Source organism: Trachemys scripta, chromosome 10, assembly GCF_013100865.1.
Source record: "Trachemys scripta elegans isolate TJP31775 chromosome 10, CAS_Tse_1.0, whole genome shotgun sequence".
Classification (NCBI taxonomy): domain Eukaryota; kingdom Metazoa; phylum Chordata; order Testudines; family Emydidae; genus Trachemys; species Trachemys scripta.
In genome coordinates this window covers 19778846-19801625 of record NC_048307.1, presented here as the reverse complement: position 1 = coordinate 19801625, position 22780 = coordinate 19778846, and the positions used below count along the sequence as shown (strand labels likewise).

General features: G+C 42.6%; 1 protein-coding gene across 1 annotated transcript in view; it reads left to right on the top strand.

The window, feature by feature from the left end:
• Positions 1-2870: 2870 nt before the first annotated feature.
• The window catches only part of RRN3 (RRN3 homolog, RNA polymerase I transcription factor), a 22989-nt gene continuing 3079 nt past the window's right edge, over positions 2871-22780 (top strand). The window contains exons 1-17 of the mRNA XM_034783888.1: positions 2871-3032; positions 3343-3443; positions 5358-5414; positions 6848-6937; positions 7047-7176; positions 7670-7729; positions 8846-8909; positions 11385-11454; positions 12715-12813; positions 13870-13965; positions 15792-15927; positions 16575-16705; positions 17132-17262; positions 18201-18385; positions 19889-19997; positions 21496-21648; positions 22620-22707. Of these exons, the coding sequence (XP_034639779.1) occupies positions 3351-3443; positions 5358-5414; positions 6848-6937; positions 7047-7176; positions 7670-7729; positions 8846-8909; positions 11385-11454; positions 12715-12813; positions 13870-13965; positions 15792-15927; positions 16575-16705; positions 17132-17262; positions 18201-18385; positions 19889-19997; positions 21496-21648; positions 22620-22707 (1692 nt within the window). The 5' untranslated portion in view covers positions 2871-3032; positions 3343-3350. The remainder of the gene's footprint in view (positions 3033-3342; positions 3444-5357; positions 5415-6847; positions 6938-7046; positions 7177-7669; positions 7730-8845; positions 8910-11384; positions 11455-12714; positions 12814-13869; positions 13966-15791; positions 15928-16574; positions 16706-17131; positions 17263-18200; positions 18386-19888; positions 19998-21495; positions 21649-22619; positions 22708-22780) is intronic.

The window sequence follows — 22780 nt, the reverse complement described above, 5'->3', positions numbered from 1 at the left end:
AAGAACACCTTTCCCTGTGATTGTCCTCCATAAAAAGAATATTGACTAATAATGTTCTGTTGTGTCAAGTAGACAGGCCCCCTCATCTCTTGAGGACCCCTTTCCCTCCCTAGCACAAGATAAAACAGTGCTAAATCAATTTTACTTTTATGGAAGACAGGCGAAGGGGAAGCTTAAGCTGGACATTTGTGCCCTCTGGGGATATGTTCTTGATCATGAACAGACAGAAGCTTTTCTAGAAAGAATTCCAAGTCAGAGACATCTGTGTCTATCCCCAAGCAAAACCATTCCTCTTTCATACTGTATCTGATTTTAATTACTGCCCTGTACTATAAACTCCACCCCTTCTCTTATCCATTTTGCTCCCTTTCCATGTCTCAGTGAATTGTGTGAAATTTCTGCAAAAGGGGCCCCACTGTATTTTTAATTTGTCCCCAAACTGCCGTTTCATCTACATATTTTAGATTCCTTTTTAGTCTTTAAAGGACAGAGTCAGATGACTGATGGGCTTGCTGCCGCCATCTGACAGTACATACGTGGTAGAGGCACTACCTGTAGGGTGACCATATTTCCCTATGCTGAATACAGGACACCTGGCAAAATTACTCGTATTTAGGCGAGTTCAACGGCAATCAATCAGAACTATACAGTACAAACATTCAAATTAACATCAAGTTGACTGAGCCCCTGTTAAAAAAAAATACTGCTAGTTGGATTCTTTTTATTTACCTTCTTATTTTTAATGTGTTAGGGTTCACATGGAGAGAGGTGACACACACATACTCCTGGACACGTCTCTCACACAGGGGGGTGACCAACTGACGGACCCTTTCTGCCCAGTGCTCACCGCCCCCCATGCCTGGTTGGGCCCCCGGGACGGACACATCTCTCCTGTACCTGGTGCCGCATCTTCCCATGGCAACATGTGGCGAGACACACAGGGTCACATCCCCCTCCCAAATTTCTGCCACAGCCCCCACCCGCCTCCCCCCTCCCTTCTGGAAGCAACTTGTCCCTTCCTGCCCGCACAGTCTGGAAAGGCAGCTAACACCTCCAGGCTGCTGCTGGCCACAGACATAACCCAGCCACCTCCTATCCCCTGGGCTACAGCACGGGCAGGAAGGGCTTAAACCCTAAGGATGCATTGTGCACCAGGGCCCAGGGAACCTGACTGCAGGGGCTTCAGCAAACTTGACCAGAGAGGTGTCTCAGCAGATGAGAGTGCCTAGGGGATGGAGCAGCCCTGCACTACCTGGGGGCAGGACACAGGGCTGGGGAGGGGTGTGTGAAGAGGGTGCTACGCTCCTGCGGGGAGGAAGGGGGGCGGATGGGGTGTGAACAGGATGGAAATCACTCTCCCGTCCCTCCCCCCCACTCCAGAGCTTAGCTGAGAGGTGGAGAGGCTTCCCTGTGCCAGCGCTATATGGCACTTTGGCACATGCAGGGCATGGCTCCTCCTGACCAGCACCCCAGGCTGGAGGGTCTTGGGCTTTCCTGGGGCACCGGCCCAGCCAGACGCAGTTGGGGAAGGAAGGAGCCTGCCGGCCAGGCTGTTGGTGAGCTGAGAGCTCCGACCAGGGGCTGGTTCTCCGCACAACGCTAGGAGTGGGACGCACCCCGTGGGGGGGGGAGGGAGCGACATATGAAGGAACAATGGCGCTGGGGGGGGGTGAAGGGGCAAAGCAAGGAGAGAACTGGGAGAGAGGGAGAGGGGGAGCACATAAAGGGCTGATGGGTGGGTAGCTGGGCCAACATGTACCTGCCCACACTCACCAGCCACCACAGCTCATATTGCACAGGCAGTGGTGGCTGGAAAGGGGACAAGGGCAGGGCTCTGCTGACTGAGAGCTGGCACGCAGCAGGCACCGCTGATGGACTAGCAGGGGGAGCGGCTGACCCCACATGCTGCAGCTTTGCCCCGCCACCAGCCTTGCACACCTACCCCCATTGTCAGCCTTTCCCCCCGCCCCCCACTCACCGCTGGTGGGCGGGTGAGCAGGGATATGGCCAGCAGCAGGAGCCACCAGTACTGATGTGGTGGGGGAGACAGAAAATACAGGACGATTTGCCTGTTTTTAAGAAAAAGTCGGGATGCCTGCAGGAGGGCTGAAATATGGGACTGCCCCTTTAAAAATGGGACATCTGGTCACCCTAACTACTTGTCTCTGTTCGAGAGGGACATACAGCCTCTATTTAGTTATTACTGCCCAGTACTTAAACACCCCTGTCCCCCATGACCTACCATACACAACCCGTCTACTCCCCACCAGTTAGTGCCCCATTCGGAGCACGGACCGCGGGCGCCTCTGCAGCGAGCTCTATGAATTGGGGATTCGGGAACAGCGCTGGGATTTCCATTGCCCCAGCAGCTGTGGGGGGCCGAGTGCTGACCAGGGGGCGGGGGGCAGCCTGGGTCAGAGGGGAAAAGGCAGGCTCCGGCCCCATCGCCTCCTACGCTGAGGTCCCGTTGCTGGGCACTGCAGACGAAGCACTGCCGAGGACCCAGTAGGAACCCCAGCTAGCCCGCACCCCCCAGGATGGAGATATAGCTGTTCCGATCTCAAGTGCTCGGCGCTGCCCACCGCTGCAGAGGCCCCGGTTCAGACTAAGCGCCTTTCCCTGGAGCGCAGGCGCGGCTGGCCTATAGCCGGCGGCCTCGTGCCCGGTCCGGGGCAGAGGCTCAAGCCAAGTCTTAAACCGCGCCGCGAAGCATCTCTGCGAGTGGGGTGGCCACCAATGCCATCCTCTCTCCACGCCAGTCCTCCGGGAGTAGCGAGAGCAGAGCTAGAGCAGCTGTCCCTCCGCGCTCTGTTCTTGCCGCCGCCCGAACCTCTCTATGGTTGGAGAGGCGTCGTTTTCACTTCCGGGGAGGTCGCCCCGTCCTTTCCTGTCCCGAGGCAGCATCATGGAAGTGGCTGGGCCGGCGGCGCGAGGAGAGGGGGGCGCGCGGTACCAGCTCAACGGCTAATTGAGACCCCCCCACCCCCCGGCGGGGAGCGCTGCAGAGTCTCACGGGCCCTGCCCGGAGTCGGGTGAGGAGCTGGGGAGGGGGCTGGCAGGAGGCGTTTCTTCCCGTCCCCTTCCCTGCCCCACAGGTTGGGATCTGTCGGGCTGAAGAACAGCGGGGCATTTTCACCGCTTTAGGAGCGTCTGTGAGGAGCTCTTCCCTTCCTGGCCCCGTGGCTGTTTTTACAGGCCAGGCTCGTGGAAAGATGATGTGCCGCGTCTGGCTTTAAAGTGTAGATTTCTGACAGGCGGGAGGTAATCCATGAAATGTCGCAGCCCAGCTGTCTTTAACAGGCGTGCTTTCATGCTGTTGTAATCTTTCCTCTTTCTGTGTAGACGCTAACATGTTGGGAGGAGATGAATTCATCAGTTCCCCACCAAGGAAGACTGTCAGGTTTGGTGGGACGTTGACAGATGTCTTGCTGAAATACCAAAAGGTGACCTATACTTTTGTTTTCCTTCAGAAACTGTCTGCGGAGAAGCAGTATTTTCAGTGTATTCGGGTGTTTATGGCAGTGTATCATTTTAAGCCTGCATAGTCAAGTTCTCTATTGCACCAATACATGCCTCTTGACTTCAGGTGGGTCCTTCCAACTCTCCTCTCTCTTTTTGGTATTTGGGCAAACTTATGAAGGCCTGACTTTCACAAGTCATCAGGTAACAGACCGATGATATTGAGTTGAATGTCACATCCAGTAAATTGCGAAATTCAGGGACTGTTCTAGGGCTCAGTGGGTGGAACCCTGTTGATTTTGGGGAAAATCAGAAAACTGAAGGGGGAAAATGGGGGCTATATGGAGCTCCTGACATCTGATTAACACAGCTACAGCTTCAAGCAGCACTGCATTTGTCAAACAGCTGGTTGTTGGTATCCATTAATGCTTTCCAGAATAGCCTGATTGATCTTCCAAACAAAAGAATAATGGTAGTGGAGTGTGGAATGGGGCTTGTACACAGTCCCTGGCAATGGGGAGAAAATGGGGGTTCCTGGTATAGGGGAATGGAGCACACAGAATCCTTTGTGGAGGAGTGTTGGGGGGGATCCTGGAAGTACATAGAGCCCCTAGCATGGGGAGGGGGGAAGGTGGGAATGGAAGGCAGAGTCCCTGACATAGGGGGAAACTGGGGACCCTAGAATCAGGGGAGATTGGGAATTAGGCACAGAAACCCTGGGATGGGGGGAAATTGGGGAAAACTGGTATGGGGGGGGAAGGGGATACACAGAAGCAGGGCCGGTGCTTCCAGTACGCGACCCTAGGCAGTCGCCTATGGCGGCAGGATTTGGGGGGTGGCATTTTGCTGCCCACGGCGGAAATTTGGCAGCGGGGGGGGTCCTTCCACTCCGGGTCTTCGGTGGAAATTTGGCGGCAGATCCTTCACTTGCTCCGGGACCCGCCGCCGAAGTGCCCCGAAGACACGGAGCGGAAGGATCCCCGCCGCCGAATGCTCAGAGGAGGAGCGCTGCTGCCGCTCCTGCACAGAAGAGCCCATGGCGTAGAGAGTAAAGTGCAGATACAGGGCACACAAAGCTGTTGGCATGTGGGGGAAGGATGGGGACAGCATTCCCTCTAATTTTTTACATCCATGTACAGAATGAATTTTATGTGCTCCGATATGGAGGTGATGTGTGGCGGAGGTCGGGGCTGAGGAGCTTGGAGTGATGGAGGGGCTCAGGGCTAGGGCAGAGGGTTGGTGTGCGGGGGATGAGGGCTCTGGCTGGGCTGGGCTAGGGGAGGGGTGCCTCTCCCCGCCTGTGCAGCCCTTTTTAGCCTGCTGTGCGGCTGTGCATCTTAGAGGGAAATTAGAATGGGGGGTGCACAGAACCTTTGATGGGGGAGATTGAGGCATATGATGGAAAGGAGTATGGGGAGGGGCACAGATGCCCAGGCACGAGGGAGGGGATATGGGAAGTTGCAGGGAGTCCCTAACAGAAAGGGGAATGAGAGGTTGAGACATAGGGTCCTCATGAGGTGGAAAAGATGAATATAAGGAGCCCCTGGTATGTACCATAAGCTTGGCCTATGCAAGCTACAAAGTGTGTGATTCCCTTATATATGTAAGAAGAGAATTTGACTATCCTGAGGCAGCCTAATCTGAGGGTGCAAAGGGATCGCATTTTATAAAATAGTGACTTCACAAGCATTTCTTTTCAGAAACAAGTTATTTCTTACAAAACAGCATTAGCTAAAATTGAGAACCAACCTATGAATACTACTGCTGCGTTTCACAGGATTTCTAGTGTTCATCAATTGTTTGCATAGTTATTATTGTAAAGTGTAGAGAATAAGATTGTATTTCAAATTGTTTAGGTGTACTATATGGCAGAAAACAGTTTGTGTTTATTTTCTCAGGGTGAAACTACAGACTTTGAGTTGTTAAAGCACCAGCTGTTAGATCCAGAAATAAAGGTAAAAAATTGTCTGAGATCATTTCAATTTGCCTTGTCCTCTGAGACTGAATGTAATTGTGGGGCAAATTGTATTTGCTTAATATTAAGTTTATTAATTGTTAAGATTAAACTTGGGGCAGGTTTAGGGTAGTGCTTTTTTATCTAGCCTTACTGTATTTGCTTTGTAGTCATCTTTTGATGACAAAATTATTTTTAAAAATATATTGCAAAGCGATATGAATGTTGCAGTGTGCCTAATGCAGTATTATTGGGTTCCTGTGTTTTCTCCTCTCAAAAATAACCATAAATTTCTATGTGTAATCCATTCCTGTAGGGTAAATTTGATGATGAGGGGGCGCTGATGTGAAAATCTCCTCTCAGTTCTGCTACTGCGTTCAAATCCTAATTTACAGCATCTCTACTATTCCAAGGCCCAATTACCCCTTTCTGAAAACCACCCCCGAAACCCTTAACTGAGACCTGGGGAAGGAAGACTGAGGATCTCAGTGTGCAGTTTCCTCTAAATTGATCCTGTAGTACGGAGGGAGGAGAGGTGAGGGGAGAGGGTGGTGTTTGCATTGGTCATCTGTGGAGGAAATAAGTGGGTTTTTGTCCTCTCAGAATCTGTGGGTCCTCTGAGATCTGTCAGAGGTACAGGGCAGACCATGCAAAAAGCTTGTGCTTCTGTACTAGCTCCAGAGTCCAAAGCTGTTCTCCCCAGGTCCATTGGAGCTGTGGTGCCAGCGAGTTCCCTGTCCACTGCTTAAAGGGTTGATCCCTCAGCACAGAGGGAGCTCTGTTTAGGAGTTAACATAGCATGAGGTTATATTGACTCCTGGGCACACTCCCTTAGGGTTGATGGGGAGACAATATACTTCACTTGGGGTGCCCATAATCTCTACTAACCCCTTACACACTTGCCCTCTTCAGCACTGCAGAAAGCACTGTATGGGGACAAGAGAAGATTGTGTGAAGGGAAGCAGATGGTACCTTGCCTGCAGGAGTGGTAAAATCTGCATGCAGAGTATCATCCCCTTAAATGCATTCTGACTGGGAAAGGAAGGCACCCCGTGTTCTATTTTGAGTTCTATTTTTACATTGTATGTGGTTTAACGATATGGACAAATGAAAGTTTGGATAAAACCATTAAACTTGCTTACTGAGGTTCAAATTTAAACCCACATCTTTAGATGTGAGAGTAGTGCGTTCATTTACTGTGCCACTGTATTCATTCTTGAAACAGAAGTAGATTCAAGCTAAAATGTCTGTTCTCCCAGTGATCTTGTCTAACTCACACTAATGGAAATTCTAGAAATTCATGACATGTAGGTGAGGAAATAGCCACTCTGTGTATAATCGTCATGTTTGATTTGGGTTTTAAAGATTTTGAAATTGGCTTGTAAGGTCATATTATTGAAATTGTTATATCTATCTTGTCTGATTTATTTTAAGGATGCCCAAATCATTAATTGGCTGCAGGAATTTCGGGCTTCTGTTGCATACTTGACCAAAGACTTTGAGCAGCTAGTCAGCATTTTGTTGGTAAGTATAGTATCCAGATATTACATCTGGAGATCAGTAGTTGAATTCTCAAAATGTCTTTGTATTTCACAGTATTGTTTCTAACAGCGTGCTATTTGCAATAATATAGAAGCTGCCATGGTTGAGCAGAAGTCAAGAAGTGGTGGAAGAATATTTGGGTTTTCTTGGTAATCTAGTGTCAGCACAGACTGTGTACCTTAGATCATGTCTCCGCATGATTGCTTCACATTTTATACCCCGTAAGTTTTGTTTGTTTTTTTTGTCATTTTATTCATTATCCAAATATTAGGTTAGCATGTATGGAAAATTAGAATGCTTTACTGTAATTATCACATGTGTGTGTTGTATACTGTGCATTTATTTGGACAACTGAAATGCAATAGAGAATTATGTTAACTGTAAAGTCTTTAATTTACCTGGATTTTTAGAAAAGTAATTTTAAATCAATAATAAAAACTCTTCCTAAAATAACTTACAAATTATGCTAATTTTCATGAAAAAACACAACTAAAATGAAGCTAGTACTATGATGCCATGTGGAGAATCTTCCCTTCCCAGCGCCCAGTATGGAAAAAACCCTGTGATCATCTTATGTTTTTGGTGTAATGTAGATAATTTTGGGACTGTAGTTCAGATGAGATCTTTCTTCTAATGATAATTTTATCTGTGCCATTGAGACTGTCATCTTTAAGTTTTATATGGTTATGCAATAATTATCCTATTTCCTATCAGCTCGAGTAACCATAAGGGAGGATGATGTGGATATTTCAGATTCTGATGATGATGAGGAAAGTGAGTATTAATGCAGCATGGTTTAAGTATGCTCTATTAATTCTTTTAGCAAAAATGTTTGTATATTGTGTCTTTTTGCAGACTTTTTTCACTGCAGCTTTAATGGTGATGCGTACTATTGAAAACCTGTGTAGGAAAATGAGACATCCAGTAGAAAAAGTACAAAGTGTTAGCACCTCCTGTACTTGAATGCACACAACTCCCATTGAAATCAACTGCATGATAATCTGGCCCTTCTAATCCATTGCCACTGATACAGTAGTTGTGGTATTGAGATGCGTGCATAGGAAATATAAATGTATGTCAAAGGCTTAGAACCATGATTGTTATTAAAAACAAGTTACCTTGGGTATTTGTTTGTTTTCCTTTGGTTTAGGTAAACAAAATATAACCAAGTCATAGTTGAGGGGCACTTAAAAACTTTTGCTAGGTTCTTGCTTTTATCTGATTGAATTTCTGCAGCAAACATAAATGTTTGTAAGATATGGATTTCCTTTCCTTCTCACACTCCCTTATGAACAATAGTTGACTCCGTCTAGAATGACTCTTCTGTATAAATTCTGCTGATGGCTGTTAACTACAGCTCTAGTTTTCTTATAGGAGGTAAGCCTTCTGTGGGCGTTTTCCTCCCAATATTGCACATCTTTAATAATAAATAAATAACTAAAGTGTAATCTGATCCTTTAAGGCCTGTATAATTCCTGTAGCAGTTAATGATTATCTTTCTATATACTTTAATTAGTTTCAGCCCGTAGCAAGTTTAAAAAAAAAAAAAGTGGAAATGTGCAACCTTGTGGGTGAAATGTGCACCTTCCTTAGCATGTAGTCAGACTCTGATCTCTAGGAAGATCAGTGATGTAGGGGTTGTAATAATATCTTGCTTTGGTGGTGGTTATTTAGGGTTGATCATGGTTCAATATTCTCTGTATTTTACATGTGAACAGTAACTTTGGAAGTAAGGAGACTCCAAAAGCCAACTTTGGTAAATGTAGTTTCCCCTGGTGAACAATAAAGCATGAGTGGCTAGCAGAATATATTTATGCTGGCTCCTAGAGTAGCCCCTTGCATGTAACTTGATAAGGGAAATAATTCATAACTCATTTTTTGTTTTTATAGATCTTTCTGGAAATTTTAACACATGTCATAGAGCACTGCAAACTATAGCAAAATATGTTCCTTCGTAAGTATATCATTCCACAGTTTTGTATATCCTTTTCGTTAATACAAAGCTTTATTTCACCATTGGGCAAATGTAAACTAATTGAGCAAAGCGAGGTTTAACTCGCAACTTTATGGTATTTACTTGGCTGTAATATAGTAATGTTAAAATGCTGCATCTGATCAATTCCAGAGTTTCAGGGACTATTCTAGGCATCAATGGCCACAACCTAATTGATTTTGATGCAAATCAGAACAGTAGAAAGGTCTGAATCAGAGAAATATCATGGCCCCCAGAGTGCCTGGTGCAGCAGGCAGAGGAATCTCTCTGCCGCCTAAACATATCAGAGGCAGCAGCTTAACTTTCTGCATAGGGTGATTGTCTGTAGTCTGGATTCTTAACAGAAATAAAAGAGCCTTACAGGGAGGGTTTGTAGGGGGAGAGTGGGGGAATGATGGGAGGAAATGGGGACTCAGAGAGGGAAAGGGCAAGAGTGGGGGTGTGGGGAAAGCAGCAGAGACTAGAGGGATGGTGTAGAAGTGCTGGGGGAAGCAGGAAGTGTGAGGAATCAGGGCCTCAGAGAGGACTGATGGTGGTGGGGGAAGCAGAGACCCCAAGGAGAGTGGTGGTGAACTGGTGTGGGGGAAAACAGGCTCGAGGAGGTGGGTGAAGAGGACAGCAGGAAATTGGGTGGGAAGTGATGGTTAATGAGGGAAGCAAGGGCCTGGTGTGGGAACTGTATGTGTGGGCAGGCGTGGAAGTAGGAATTGGTAGACAGGGGAGTGGAAATAGGGAGGGGAAAGTGGGGCCCTGGAGGGAATAGGGAGAACAAAGACCCTGCCATGAGGGGGCAAGGGAGAATGGGGGAACATACAGGTCCCCTGGTATGTGGTGGAGGGGAGAATGTGTGGTACACAGCCTCTGACATAGGTGGTGGGAATGGGGATGCACACAGACTCGGGGGTCTGGGGGGAAGAAGGGGATTGAGGAGGACATATCGTTCCTGCCAAGGGGGAAAAATGGGAGACAATGAAATGGGGGGAGAGGTTACATGGGGGGCACACAAAGTCCTTGTCATGTGGTGGAGAAAAGAATGGGGGACACAGAGCCTGGCATTAGGGATGGGGTAGGGAGAGTTGCAGGCAGCCCCTGAAATAGAGCGGCATGAGAGGGTGGCACACTGAGAGCTTGTGTGTGAACGGAAGAATGCAAGGTACTCCTGGGGTATGCTATGCTCTCAGCCTACAGAAATTGTGAACTGTGTGACATCTCTAGTTATAATAACTTAGATCCAGTTAGGTCAAACAAGCTTATAGCAGAATTTTACCAAGTTCTGTATAACACATAGTAATACTGTTTGTATGTTTAGCAAAAGTATTCAGTATCAAAACTGGAGAGTTAAAATTGCAGTACAAAGAAAAATCTATTCCAATGAGCAATTCAAAAGTTGTTAGTGATGTGAATTGTTCCGAACACATTGAAGGCTTACTGTGCAGTCAACCTTCAACTTTTCTTTTTGGTGTAGCAGTTCTTTACTGGATCTGGTAAGATCCTTATTATCAGAATCCTGGTTTATCTCTACTTACTTCAGGTACAAATCAGGGTCCCCATCCTGCAGTGTGTTGCATGTGACCTCTTCATCTTCATGCAGTCCCATTCGCTTCAGTGGCTCTGCATAGGCACAGGGGTCCATCTGTGTGCACCACAGTCCAGGTTCAGCACATAGGTTTCTGTGTCCTCAGAACTAACTAGAATCCAAGTCCGCACAGTAAAGCCAACATAATGTAGCTTGAAAGAATGATATGTCAGAAGTATAAAGGGTCAAATGTTCCCCTAATGTGGAACATTAGTGCTCAAAATGTCATTGCAACTGACTGCAAAGAACTGATTTTACTTTGCTTAGTAGGGAGACGATTGCAGTTGTGTGTAATGGTAGTTTATGTGAAACCACTTGGAAGCATAGCTTACTAGCATAACAAACGCCACGCTGCTGTTGGTTCCTCTAGCTGTGCACTGAAAACCCTTTGTTGTGGGAGGAATGTTAGTACTTACCTCAGTTGCAGTAACTTCAGTGTGGATTTCCATATGGAAAGCTACTGGGTAGATAGGAGACCATGCTGCGCTCCATCCTCTTCCCCCCCCCAAATAATGGATTCTGACAGCTTAATGTTAATATTGGAGGAGCTTCTGTGGAATCAAGTAATGGAAGAGTGTGCTTTCTAACTTTTTATTTTTATTATTTTTTTTATTGCCCCTCCCAAGATAATGATGGGGGAACTTTTGATTTTAGAAAAAATTAACACTTTTTTGTGGAAAGTTTATATAATACATTAATGGGTTATAGAAACATCTTGTACAATTTGTTATCCTACAGCTGTGAAAATAAAACTGTCTTGAAAAATGCTTGTTCCAAACTTCACTTGTAGAAAGAGTCAATACATGCACTCTCCGTTTCTTCTGTTTTGGGTAAAGCTTCCTGTATTTTCTTTATTACAGAACACCACAATTTCTCATGCCGATACTTGTGGAAAACTTTCCTTTCATTAATAAATCAGAAAGAACTCTGGTAAGAGCTGGCAGACTATCTATCTTTTTAAAATGTATAAGTAGTAGAAAATACCATAGTTTGGCATTTGATACATTGCATAGTCTAATACAGGTGCTTTAGTGCTCACCATATTGAATAATGTAATTTTAATATTGTTAAGTAATTTTAAGAGAAACTGGACTTTTTCTGTAGTTGCTTCATTGCTACACACCCACCGAGAGGAGGATCCAGTAATACTGTCAATTATTAAGGTTTCCCAATACTTCCCATTATAAGATCTTGTTTTCAGTTGCTTTTAACTTTGGAAAACTTTAACCATTTGGACTGAAATTTTCTTTCTGGGGTCCTGCTTCGGGCTAATTTTTTTGTTTTTGTTTTTTAAATTTCAGCCAAAACAGTTCAGCTGTTTCTGAGAATGAGGCTAGGGAAAAAATAAGTTGTTTTGCCCAGGTTAAAAACTCCTGGTTCTTTGAAAACCTCTATCACCCCCATTCTTTGGAGCAAGATCTTGACTATGAGTTGGCGGAGGTGGGGGTGGGCAGATCTTTTTGTCAGGGTTCTGCCTTTTGCCATCCCTGTAAAAATTTCCTCAAATTTATCCAAGTTATAAACTTTGAAAAATGAGTGATTTGTACATGCTCAGAAGAGACTTCTTAGATTTTAGCAGCTAAACTCCCCAAAGATTCCGGGAGCCAGCTGAGCAGTACTTTTTCTGCAATTCCAGGTCTGGGCTGCTGTGGGCCATACTGGGTCCAGGCCCCTGAACTGAGAACAGGGAGCCGGTCTCTCCTGTGCTTTCAATGACCCCTGATAAGTCTAGGCTGTGTGGAAGAGGATTCAAATGTAGAGCGGACATGAGCCGAACCTTAAGGGTTGTGGTGGAGTAGATTAGGAGAAGGAGTCTGGTGGAAAAGGTGGGAAGGGGGAACTGGGACTGGAGGCTGGCAGGATTTCACTGTTGCACGTGTACTGTTTAGATGTACTTGAAAAAATAGATATGAAAAAGATTGACATAAGTTACTGATGCCCTCATCCTCTTGTTTAAGCACATTGTTTGGATTATATAGTGACTTGTTTTTAGCAACTCTTTAGAAGTTAGGACAGAACTGTAAGCTGTTCAACATTCACATCAGTTTCAAATCTTTAGATAAGAGATAATTTGTGGTTCAGCAATTTTGTAACTATACTGCTCCTTCTAGTTTCTAAAATCCTTAAAAGAAATGACTGTCACTTTGAATTCAAGGGAAAATCCATATTTATGGTAATGTTGTATTACAGGAATGTTATGTTCATAACCTGTTGCGAATTACTGTGTATCTTCCAACACTGAGGCTTGAAATTCTGGAACTTATTGTTGAAAAGCTATTAAAGATAGATGTAAGTATGGAACAAACTATCTTTTAAGAAACTTGCTGTCTCTTAAGTGCCAGCAATGACATGATTGTTTTAATATTAAACCTCAACAGAAATTATACTCAAATAGGGTTCACAGTCTTAAGCTACAAAAGCGAGTAAATTAAAATTGAAGAGCTGAAGCTCCACCCTAAAACTGTACAATTTGTGCTTAGATGTGGAAGCATATATGATATACAATATTACTCTTTGTGTGGAAATGCTGTAGCACAGTCTTGAACATGCCAAAATAAGATTTGGATTACAGGATTGAGTGAGTGGCATATATCACCAGAGGCTTTTTGAATTATGTGGTGTGTTGCATCCACAAACTGGAGATTTGAATCTGGGCCCAAGGATACATCTTTATATTATTCTGCTCTTCATGTGTTGAACATCTGTCCGTGTTGCTTTTTACAGATTCAGACTAACACGGCTATCCCTCTGATACTTAATATAGGTGTTCACTCATCAAAACATTTTGAGTGATTAGGACTTGGAGCACATTAACGTAAATCAGTCTGTCAGGTTGTTAGTGAGCACACCCTGTGAAGTGTGTGTCTGCTCCCTCCTTAATATTCCCAACTCCTGTTTGGCCAGGGATTTGGAGACCATTAAGAAATGGACCCTAGAACTTTCACATCAGTGCGGTGTCAGTAATAATTGTAGGCCACATGACCTGATACTTGACCTGTTATGGTCCCTCTTGCAAGCACAGAATTTAAGTTAGTGAAAGTCAGTTTCATGCACATAGCTACCAAATCATGCCCTAAGTCCTTTTGCCGCCCCAACCCATTAAAAAAAAAATAATAGGAAAATGTAGTGCCTGGAAGTATCTGAGTGAAGTTTTAAGCAGTTTATATTGTGTGTGTTTGTTTATATAGTTAGTTTTTTTAAAAAAAACCCACATATATTTAGCCCCCAAACTCTGTTAATAGTGTCATCTATATCTGACTTCAAGAATATAGCGTGGTTACATTTTCCTGCACTGAAGGTTTCTTTAAAAAAATCAGATTTTGTTTTTCTTATCTCTAACTACAGGTAAGTGCCCCACGACAAGATATTGAGGATGCTGAAGAAACTGCTAAGAATTCTGATATCAAGGAAAAAACCACAGAGGAAGGACTCTTTGACATGGTTGGCTGTCTAAGCACTCTAAAAATGAATGTTTATATTTAAAAAATTAAATAGCAGTTGAGAGTCGTATTAATTTTTGCTTGTAAAGTGGCAATGAGGTACAAACTTGCTTTGTTATAACTAGGTTGTAAGTGAACTGCCAAGAAACATCCAAACACCCAAGTCAAGTTGGGGATTTTAGCCTTTGCAATATTTTAGTAAGTAGAAAGTAATGACTGAAGTGGAATTTGGCCAGGACCCCAGGACATGGGTTAACCATAAAGCTGATTGGAAACAGTTATATGAAACATTTTGTCAGAATTTGCAATTTCATCGAAATTGAAACCGTCTACAGGACCATGTTGATTTTTGACAAAATTCCACTGAAAACGAGCCAGCTTGCTTGCCTCGCTCTGCAGCAGCCCAGGCTCCTGACTCGTTGGCAGCCCCTCTGGCTGACTAACAGAGCTGTGAGTCTGGAAGCCCTGGCTTCCTGGCAGCCTGAACTCCCAAGGCATCCAGAGCCCTAGCTCCACGACAGCCTACCAGACCAACTGTCCTGGTATTAGGGTTTCCAGGGTCCCTGACTATGTCCTAGAGTCGGCGATTTCAGGCTCCCCACCTGGTTGCCTGCCCAGGACTTCCTGTGGCACTTTGATGGAAAGTTTTGAAAATGTTGCTTTTTATTCTGAATTGGAACAAAAAGAAATTTCAAAATCCTCTGCAAAATGGAATTACCAGTTTCCACCCAGCTCTAGTTAGGACCTCTGCATGAGAACATTAAGGAACTCAGGGCCTCAACTTTGTCTTAGACTTACTGAAAGTTGGTACCTCCAGCCGTACAGTCCCCTAACGATATGCTGTGGCATTGGAAGGAAAAATTCTAGTTACTGAATTGCCGTTGTTGATTTGTGTTAAAACAACACTGAACATCTGAAAGCAAACCCGAAGAAATTTTACAGTTAAAGTTAAAACTGAGGGCTGACATTCCATTGATAATTCATGGGGGTGTAACTCCTATTAAAAACCTATGTCCAGTCTACCTGGTGCTCCATTGGCAATTTACCATGAAGAGTAAATATTCCAAAAGAGTTGACAATTATTAACCTATTCTCTCTGTGTCAGAGATTGATTTGTGTTCAAAGGGGAGTGGGGCTTACACAAAAAAATATGTGCAACTACCTCTAGAGCCTATTACAGAGTACTAAGTAATTGACTTAAGCCCATTATCAGTACACCAAAGCAATATTTGTATATATTTGCTTGTAGCTCTTATAATTAAGCTGAACAAGAATTAATTACATAGTTGATGGTGATTATTTTGGTAGTGTTAAATACCTATTTCATAGAACTGGAAGGGACCCTGAAAGGTCATCAAGTCCAGCCCCCTGCCTTCACGAGCAGGGCCAAGTACTGATTTTGCCCTAGATCCCTAAGTGGCCTCCTCAAGAATTGAACTCACAACCTTGGGTTTAGCAGGCCAGTGCTCAAACCACTGAGCTATCCCTCCCCCCTGTATGACATATGACTTTGAACAGAGAAAGTATGTTTTGGTTTATTTATAGCAGGGGTTCTCAAACTGGGGGTCGGGACCCCTTGGGCTTGTGAGGTTATTACATGGGGGTCGTGAGTTGTCAGCCTCCACCGCAAACCCCGCTTTGCATCCAGCATTTATAATGGTGTTAAATTAAAAAAAGGTTTTATATATTTATAAGGGGAGTTGCACTCAAAGGCTTCCTGTGTGAAAGGGGTCACCAGTTCAAAAATTTGAGAACCACTGATTTATAGTGACTGTCTTTGTTGTATAGTACATATGAGAGCTTTTTAACTGCTACTTTATCTGACAGGAAGAAGATGAAGAAACAAACGAAAATAAAGATACCTTCAGTAGGAGTGACATGATGGCCCATCCACTAGCAGAACGCTTGGATATTTTGATGAACATTCTGTTTTCTTACATTAAAGATATCTGCCATGTAGATGGTAATAATGTACCTGAGCCTGTGTTTTGTTAGTAATTAAATATAACAGTAAGAGTTCTGCTAGTGCAGGATTGGTCCTCTAGAATCTGTTTTTTCACCTGTAAAATTCTCCTCCCAGCAACATGATATAGGCTAGATTTTTTTTTTTTCAGATATTTTTAAAAATGTAAAACCATCCAAAAATATTTAAATAAATGGTATTCTATTATTGTTTAACAGTGCTATTAATCACATGATTAATCACGGTTAATTTTTTTTAATCGCTTGACAGCCCTAATTATTTTGTATAATTTGTATATGAGAGGTAGCTGTCCCGCAACCAACCATTCAGTTCAAATTGGAATTTAAATCATATATTGAAATGTGATTTTTTTTCTTTTGAAATATATAAGAACAAATATCTGAAAGGGACATTGGTAGGAGGAAAGTTATATTTAATCATACATCTGTGGCGCTAAGCCTCAATTATTAAACAAGCAAGAATATTTAAAAATCAGATTTATTTTTTGTATTTCACTTGTCTGGAACACCGATACTATGCGACTTAGTTTCACTTTCTGGCTGTTCTGCATTAGCACAGTATTGCAATATTTGCATATCTAACAGCTCTGGGGAATTTTTTTTTTTTATTTATTTTTTATTTATTAGGGAAGCTTGATGTTAACAATACGAAGGACTTGTATCGGGATCTGGTTACTGTCTTTGACAAGCTCATTTTGCCAACCCATGCTTCATGTCATGTACAGTATTTCATGTTTCACATCTGTAGCTTTAAATTGGTGAGTACAAGAATACACTTCCTAAAGTGCACCTCTCCTATTATATCTGTTGCCTGTTTTTATTCTGTTCTCCTAGCCGATAAAGTTGTGTTAAGCTGATTAATTTAACTGATAACCCAGTGCTAATCCATACCTGGCTGAAAAGGCACATCTTTATTCCTGTTCTCTTTACTTTCTTTCTCTTTTGCCAGCACAGTGTTAAAAAACAAAAATATGCAACTTCTCAAAGGACATTCCTTTCAGCATTTGTAGGAGTATTTGCATATTCTTTTTTTGTAGTTATAAATTTTGTAGTAAACTTTTGTTTTTAAAAAGGTTTTTGTTTTTTGTTTAACAGAAATGAGTACACTGGTGTCAGGAGTCTCCGTTTATAGATGGCATCAGCATTAGGATTAATAGTTGGAATGTTTTTGTTTTGTTTTGCAGGGGTTTGCAGAAGCATTCTTAGACCATCTTTGGAAAAAATTGCAGAATCCAAATAATCCTGTGGTGATCAGACAGACTGCTGGAAGTTATATTGGCAGCTTCTTGGCAAGGGCTAACTTTATTCCAATTGTGTAAGTAATGTTGCTAGATCATTTTAAATATCTTATACTTTGTATATGGTCAAAAGTGAAGGATTTATGGCCTATACTAGATTTAAGTATGGAAAGATAATGTGCCAGTTTCCCTCCCACAACTCTGACAATGAGCCATAATTCTGATCTAAAATATCCTTATTGTTCCCCTTTTGGGGTTCTCTGAGTTTTCCAAAAAAGTTTTGTGTTTATGGGATGTGGATGAGGTGAGGATGTTGGGTGAGGATGAGGTAATCAAACACCAGATTTATCAGAGGTACTAAGAACCTATAGTTCTTTTTGACTTTGTTGGAATTGTGGGTGCTCAACGTGTGTGACATTCAGCCCCTAAACTTATTTTTGAACATACATCTTCAAGTGTGATAGGTATTGCACTAAGCCTCTGAGACATTTAGTGCAATTATTCCTATTCATTGCATAGATTAGTCTCTGTAGTTTGCGTGCTCAAAAGGTGGATGAGTAGACTTTTTTTCTTTGTAACAGTTATATAGTATGGGATATTGTCTTCAGGATTTCTGAAGCTATTGTTAAAAGCAGTGGGCTTAATGACTTCATGTTGAACCTAATTTGACATTGGAACCAGAAGGTTTCTCTTGTTGTTTGTGCCTCACAGCTCAGACAAGAAGATTTCCAAACTTTTTATTTGGTGGGCCACTTTGCAAATGATCCTCTCATGAACTCATCAATTCTACCAATACTTCAATCTTCCTGATGCTTGGGGTTCTCAGTAGTGTTGCAGACAGTTCAGTGACTGTTGGCACAGAGGACAAGATGGGCAGTGTAATCTACTTCTTTATAAAATGATTTCTGTGCTTATTTGTATGTACAGTACACATTAAGCGCCTTAAATATTTTTAAAATATCTTTCATACATGAGTTCAAATGGTGTTCTTACTGACCATGTTTCTCCATTATAGTACAGTGAAAGCATGCATGGATCTGTTAGTTAACTGGCTGCACGTTTACATTGACAATCAGGATGTGGGGACAAAAGCTTACTGCGATGTTGCTCTTCATGGACCTTTTTACTCCACGTGCCAGGCTGTATTTTATGCTTTAATTTTTCGCCACAAGCAACTTTTGGATGGAAACTTAAGGAAAGGTGAGTACATTGAAAGTGTCAGTACTATAAAATTAAAACAGAATTCATGTGCAAGCTCTAAAAATATTAATTTCCTAATGGTCAATTTGGTGAAGTGAATTATGGGAAGGTTAAGTTACTATATTTTAAACAAAATGCATAAGACTTTGTATTTGTATCGGAATACAGAGCTGGATAACTTGCTTTTTAGCTAGTAAAAATCAACACAGATAAAATCATTGGGCCCACTAGTGGGTGCTCTGAGTTATTTTACCAGCGCAAATCAAAGTAAATTGGTGGAGGGTTCCCCTTGTGGCACAGAGCTGGTGTAGTGGGTCTGTGCCACCCCTTCAGTTACTGATTCATGAAGTGTGACTGAAGTGTCCCTAAGCCCTGATGATCCTGGCTGATGGAAGGGCCATGTAAGACGGTGAGCAGTTGAGCATAAATTAGAGCAACCTGCTGGTTAAACGGGGGGCTGGTCCAGAACTTGGAGGTCTACTAATGATTAGTACTATGTAAGAGGTAGGGAGGCATTTTTTGATTGATTGGAACATAAAATAATTATAAGTCCCATGGCCATTATTGAGCATAACTTTGCCAGACTGGAGAATCTTAATTATGAATTAAGCATCTACTGTATCTGTAATAGCATATTAAATATGGAATCCTGTTATGTCACACAAGCTATTTGTGTTCTCTACTTGCAGAACTCTGTGACTTGTTCTTTACAGACTTCTGCATTCACCACAATTTTCTTACATTTATTTTATAATTATTATTAGAGTCTCATTATATGACCGAATAGCCCAGCCTGGGGACTTCCTTGTTATATTTCTTTTTTCTCTCCATCTTCTTTAGATGTTCTGCAAAAGCTTCCTTCTGTTGCTTTACATGCAGCTGCTTGACAAGTTAACATCCCCAGCTGTCCCCCAACATTATATGTTGCTTGATGCAGCAAAAACTGTGTTTTTTTTGTTTTTTGTTTGTTTTTTGTTTTGGTTTGTTTTTTTTTAAATTCAGTCTGAAAAATCTTAATGCTGAATAATTTTAACAAGTCACTCTAGAATTTCCACATACTGTATATTTGTACCATCACCTGGCATATGACTGAACAGGTGTTGCTGCTTTGTTTGTGCAGGCCCCGAGAGTAAGTGCTGCATAACTTGCAGGTCGGTCATCTAATGCTTATAATCTAATATACAATTTTTTATAATGAATTCTTGCACTTGATTTCAAAGTATTCTCTGAACCAGGAGAAACATGATCTTGCCCTTTATTACTCTAAAGTAATAATGAGAAATTGGTACAAGGTTGGGAGAGTTCTAATATGAACTCTGCTACTGACTTGCTGTGTGGCTTTTGGGAAAAGTCACTTCTTTCTGTTTCCCTATCTGTGAAGTAGGAATGATTATCTACCGTCATGGGGGTTGTGAGACTAAGTTTAATCTGTACAGTGCTTTGAACATGGAAAAACACTGTATAAATCCATAGTATTTATTATACACCATTCTTATTTTGAAGGTTTGGCCTACCTGCAGAACTTAAATTTTGAACGCATAGTCATGTGTCAGCTAAACCCTCTGAAGATTTGCTTACCCTCCATTGTTAATTTGTTTGCTGCTATTACCAGGTAACTATTATTTAATTTTTTCAGTTTACATTTTATATGAACCATATCAATCTCGATAATAACCACAGTGTAGTATTTTGAAGACTAACATTTTTTGTAAACTTGTATAATGAATATAGATTATAGTATAGTATAATATAATATATGATAGCCCCTTCAGTGTTAGAATATTACCTATATACTGAGTGGGAGCAGTTTATAGCTAATACAGATGCAATGAAACCCTGTAGTTAAATAGAGCTGTTTCATTGCTTTGTGATGGTGCAGATTGTTATATTACAGTAACTCTCCCTTAACGTTGTAGTTATGTTCCTGAAAAATGCGACTTTAAGTGAATCCAATTTCCCCATAAGAATTAATGTAAATAGGGGGGGTTAGGTCCCAGGGAAATTTTTTTTTCACCAGACAAAAAACTATATATTGTATAGATATACACACAGTATACATTTTAAACAAACAATTGAATACTGTTCACAGCTATGATGATTGTGAAGCTTGGTTGAGGTGGTGAAGTTAGAGGGTGGAAGAGGGAGGGATATTTCCCAGGGAATGCCTTGCTGCTAAATGATGAACTAGCACTTGGCCGAGCCCTCAAAGGTTAACACGTTGTTAATGTAGCCTCTCACACAAGGCAGCATGAACATAAGGGAGGGGAGACAGCATAGCAGACAGACACACACCTTGTGTGTGTGTGTGTGAGAGAGAGAGGCACACTGCCCCTTTAAGTAAGCTGACCCACTCTTAAGTGCATTGTCTTTTTAAGTGGATCAGGAAGTTGAGACAGCAGCCGCTGCCCCAAGCTCTGTCTCTCTTCCTCCGTGTCCCCTCCCTGCTCTATATGGAGAAGGGGTAAGCGGGGTGCAGGAGCAGGGAGGAGGGGGACATCCTGACACTGACATTAGCCCCCCCCCATCCCCCGCACAGCAAGCAGGAGTCTCTGGGAGTAGCTCCAAGGCAGAGGGCAGGAGCAGCACGTGGCAGTGGGGGGAGGGACAGCTGAACTGCCTTGATAGCCTGCTGGGCGGCTGCTGCAGTTCCCTAACTTAGGGGAGCAGGGAGCTGATGGGGGGGCTGCTGGTCCACCCTGGTTACAAGCCCCCACCAGCTAGCTGCAATGGGCTGCTCTTCCTGCAAGCAGTGGACAAAGCAGGCAGCTGCCAAACGATGTTAGAAGGGAGCATTGCACAACTTTAAACGAGCATGTTCCCTAATTGATCAGCAACATAACAATGTTAACCGGGATGACTTTAAGTGAGGAGTTACTGTACTTGCAGTAAAGTTCTGTTGAGAGTAAAATTGGTTAGATAGACTTCATTTATAAGCTCCCTTTATTCTGATTGTATTGTTAACTCCTGCTGTTAGTCATAAAATGGAAGTTTGTGCTAGAATTTGGATATTTATGTAATATATCTCAGTCCATTTCAATATCTTGTGAAAGTATTTGCTTTCCCTGTAGTTAGAGATGCTTATACTTATCAGTGTTTTTTGTTTGTTTAAGGAAATACCAGTTGGTGTTCTGCTACACCATTATTGAAAGGAACAATAGGCAATTTTTGCCAGTCATCAGAAGCAGCAGTGGGGGTGATTCTGTACAGACTTGCACTAACCCGCTTGACAGTTTTTTCCCATTTGATCCTTACATTCTCAAAAGGTATAGATTTCCAATGCAATAAACTAATTTCTGCCTTGCATAAAGTAAATTCAAAGAACATACTTAAGGTGATTTTTCTACTCTTCTAAAATGTATTGTTGTATTGTAAGTCAAAACACTCTAGTTCTACATAAGTTGTTTTTGTAGGACTGAGACTGTCAGAAGCTGGAGAATTGGAGTTTGTGCACTCTGTAGGTTTTGGGTGTGGGGAAGGGAAAAGGGCCCATCCTCTCATACTGCATTTGGTAAAAGGTTACTTTAGGTAAATTTTCTTTTATCTACCCCTTTTTAATTAGTCTAATTCATAATATGAGGTCCGTCCGAGTGGTAGTTTCTTGCATCTCTGGGATTGGCACCATGTGCGAGAGGGCATCTGGTTTGTTTTCAGAGGCTTTTGTTATTAGTTAGATGGGCTGTTCTTGAAGCTCTCTAGCCTGGAATGCTTATATTCTTTGATCCATGAATGTTTGTGTAGATGGGTTCTTTAACATACAAAAGATGACCATCTTAAATAGATTTTTCTGCACAAACCATCTTCTAGCCTGAAAAGGGCTGCAGTGAGTCCTTGCTCTAAAGGAATAAAAGTGCTGGACAGAAGTCCAGTAAATCCTGTGGGTAGGATTACAGGCTACAAGAAAATTATAGTTGGCTGAGGGAGCACTGCCTATGCATTAAAATACATAGTAGGAAGAGCTGAGTTCTGTTCCTGATCCTACCACTAGCAGTCTCCTCAGGAAAACCTATATAACTTCTCTATGCATCATTTTACCCAGCAGTGAAATGGAGATAATTTACCTGCCATGGGAAGTGTTCTTGGGATTAGTCTGTAAAGTGTGTAAGATCCTCTGCAAGGCACTAGAGAAATGTAAAGAATCGCATAGTACAATATTAAAATGAAATGCCTGGTTCATAACTTCTTGTGCGCAACTTTATTCAGCTTATTTGTACTATGCTGCAATTTATGTTCTCAGATCAAAGAAGACCATTGATCCTATTTATCAGATTTGGGAAGAACTGAGTACTGAAGATCTTCAAGAACTTAAGAAACCCTTTAAAAAGGTAACTCCTTCCTGTCCGAAATTGTGTGTGTGTGTGTGTGTGTGTGTGTGTGTGTGTGTGTGTGTGTGTGTGT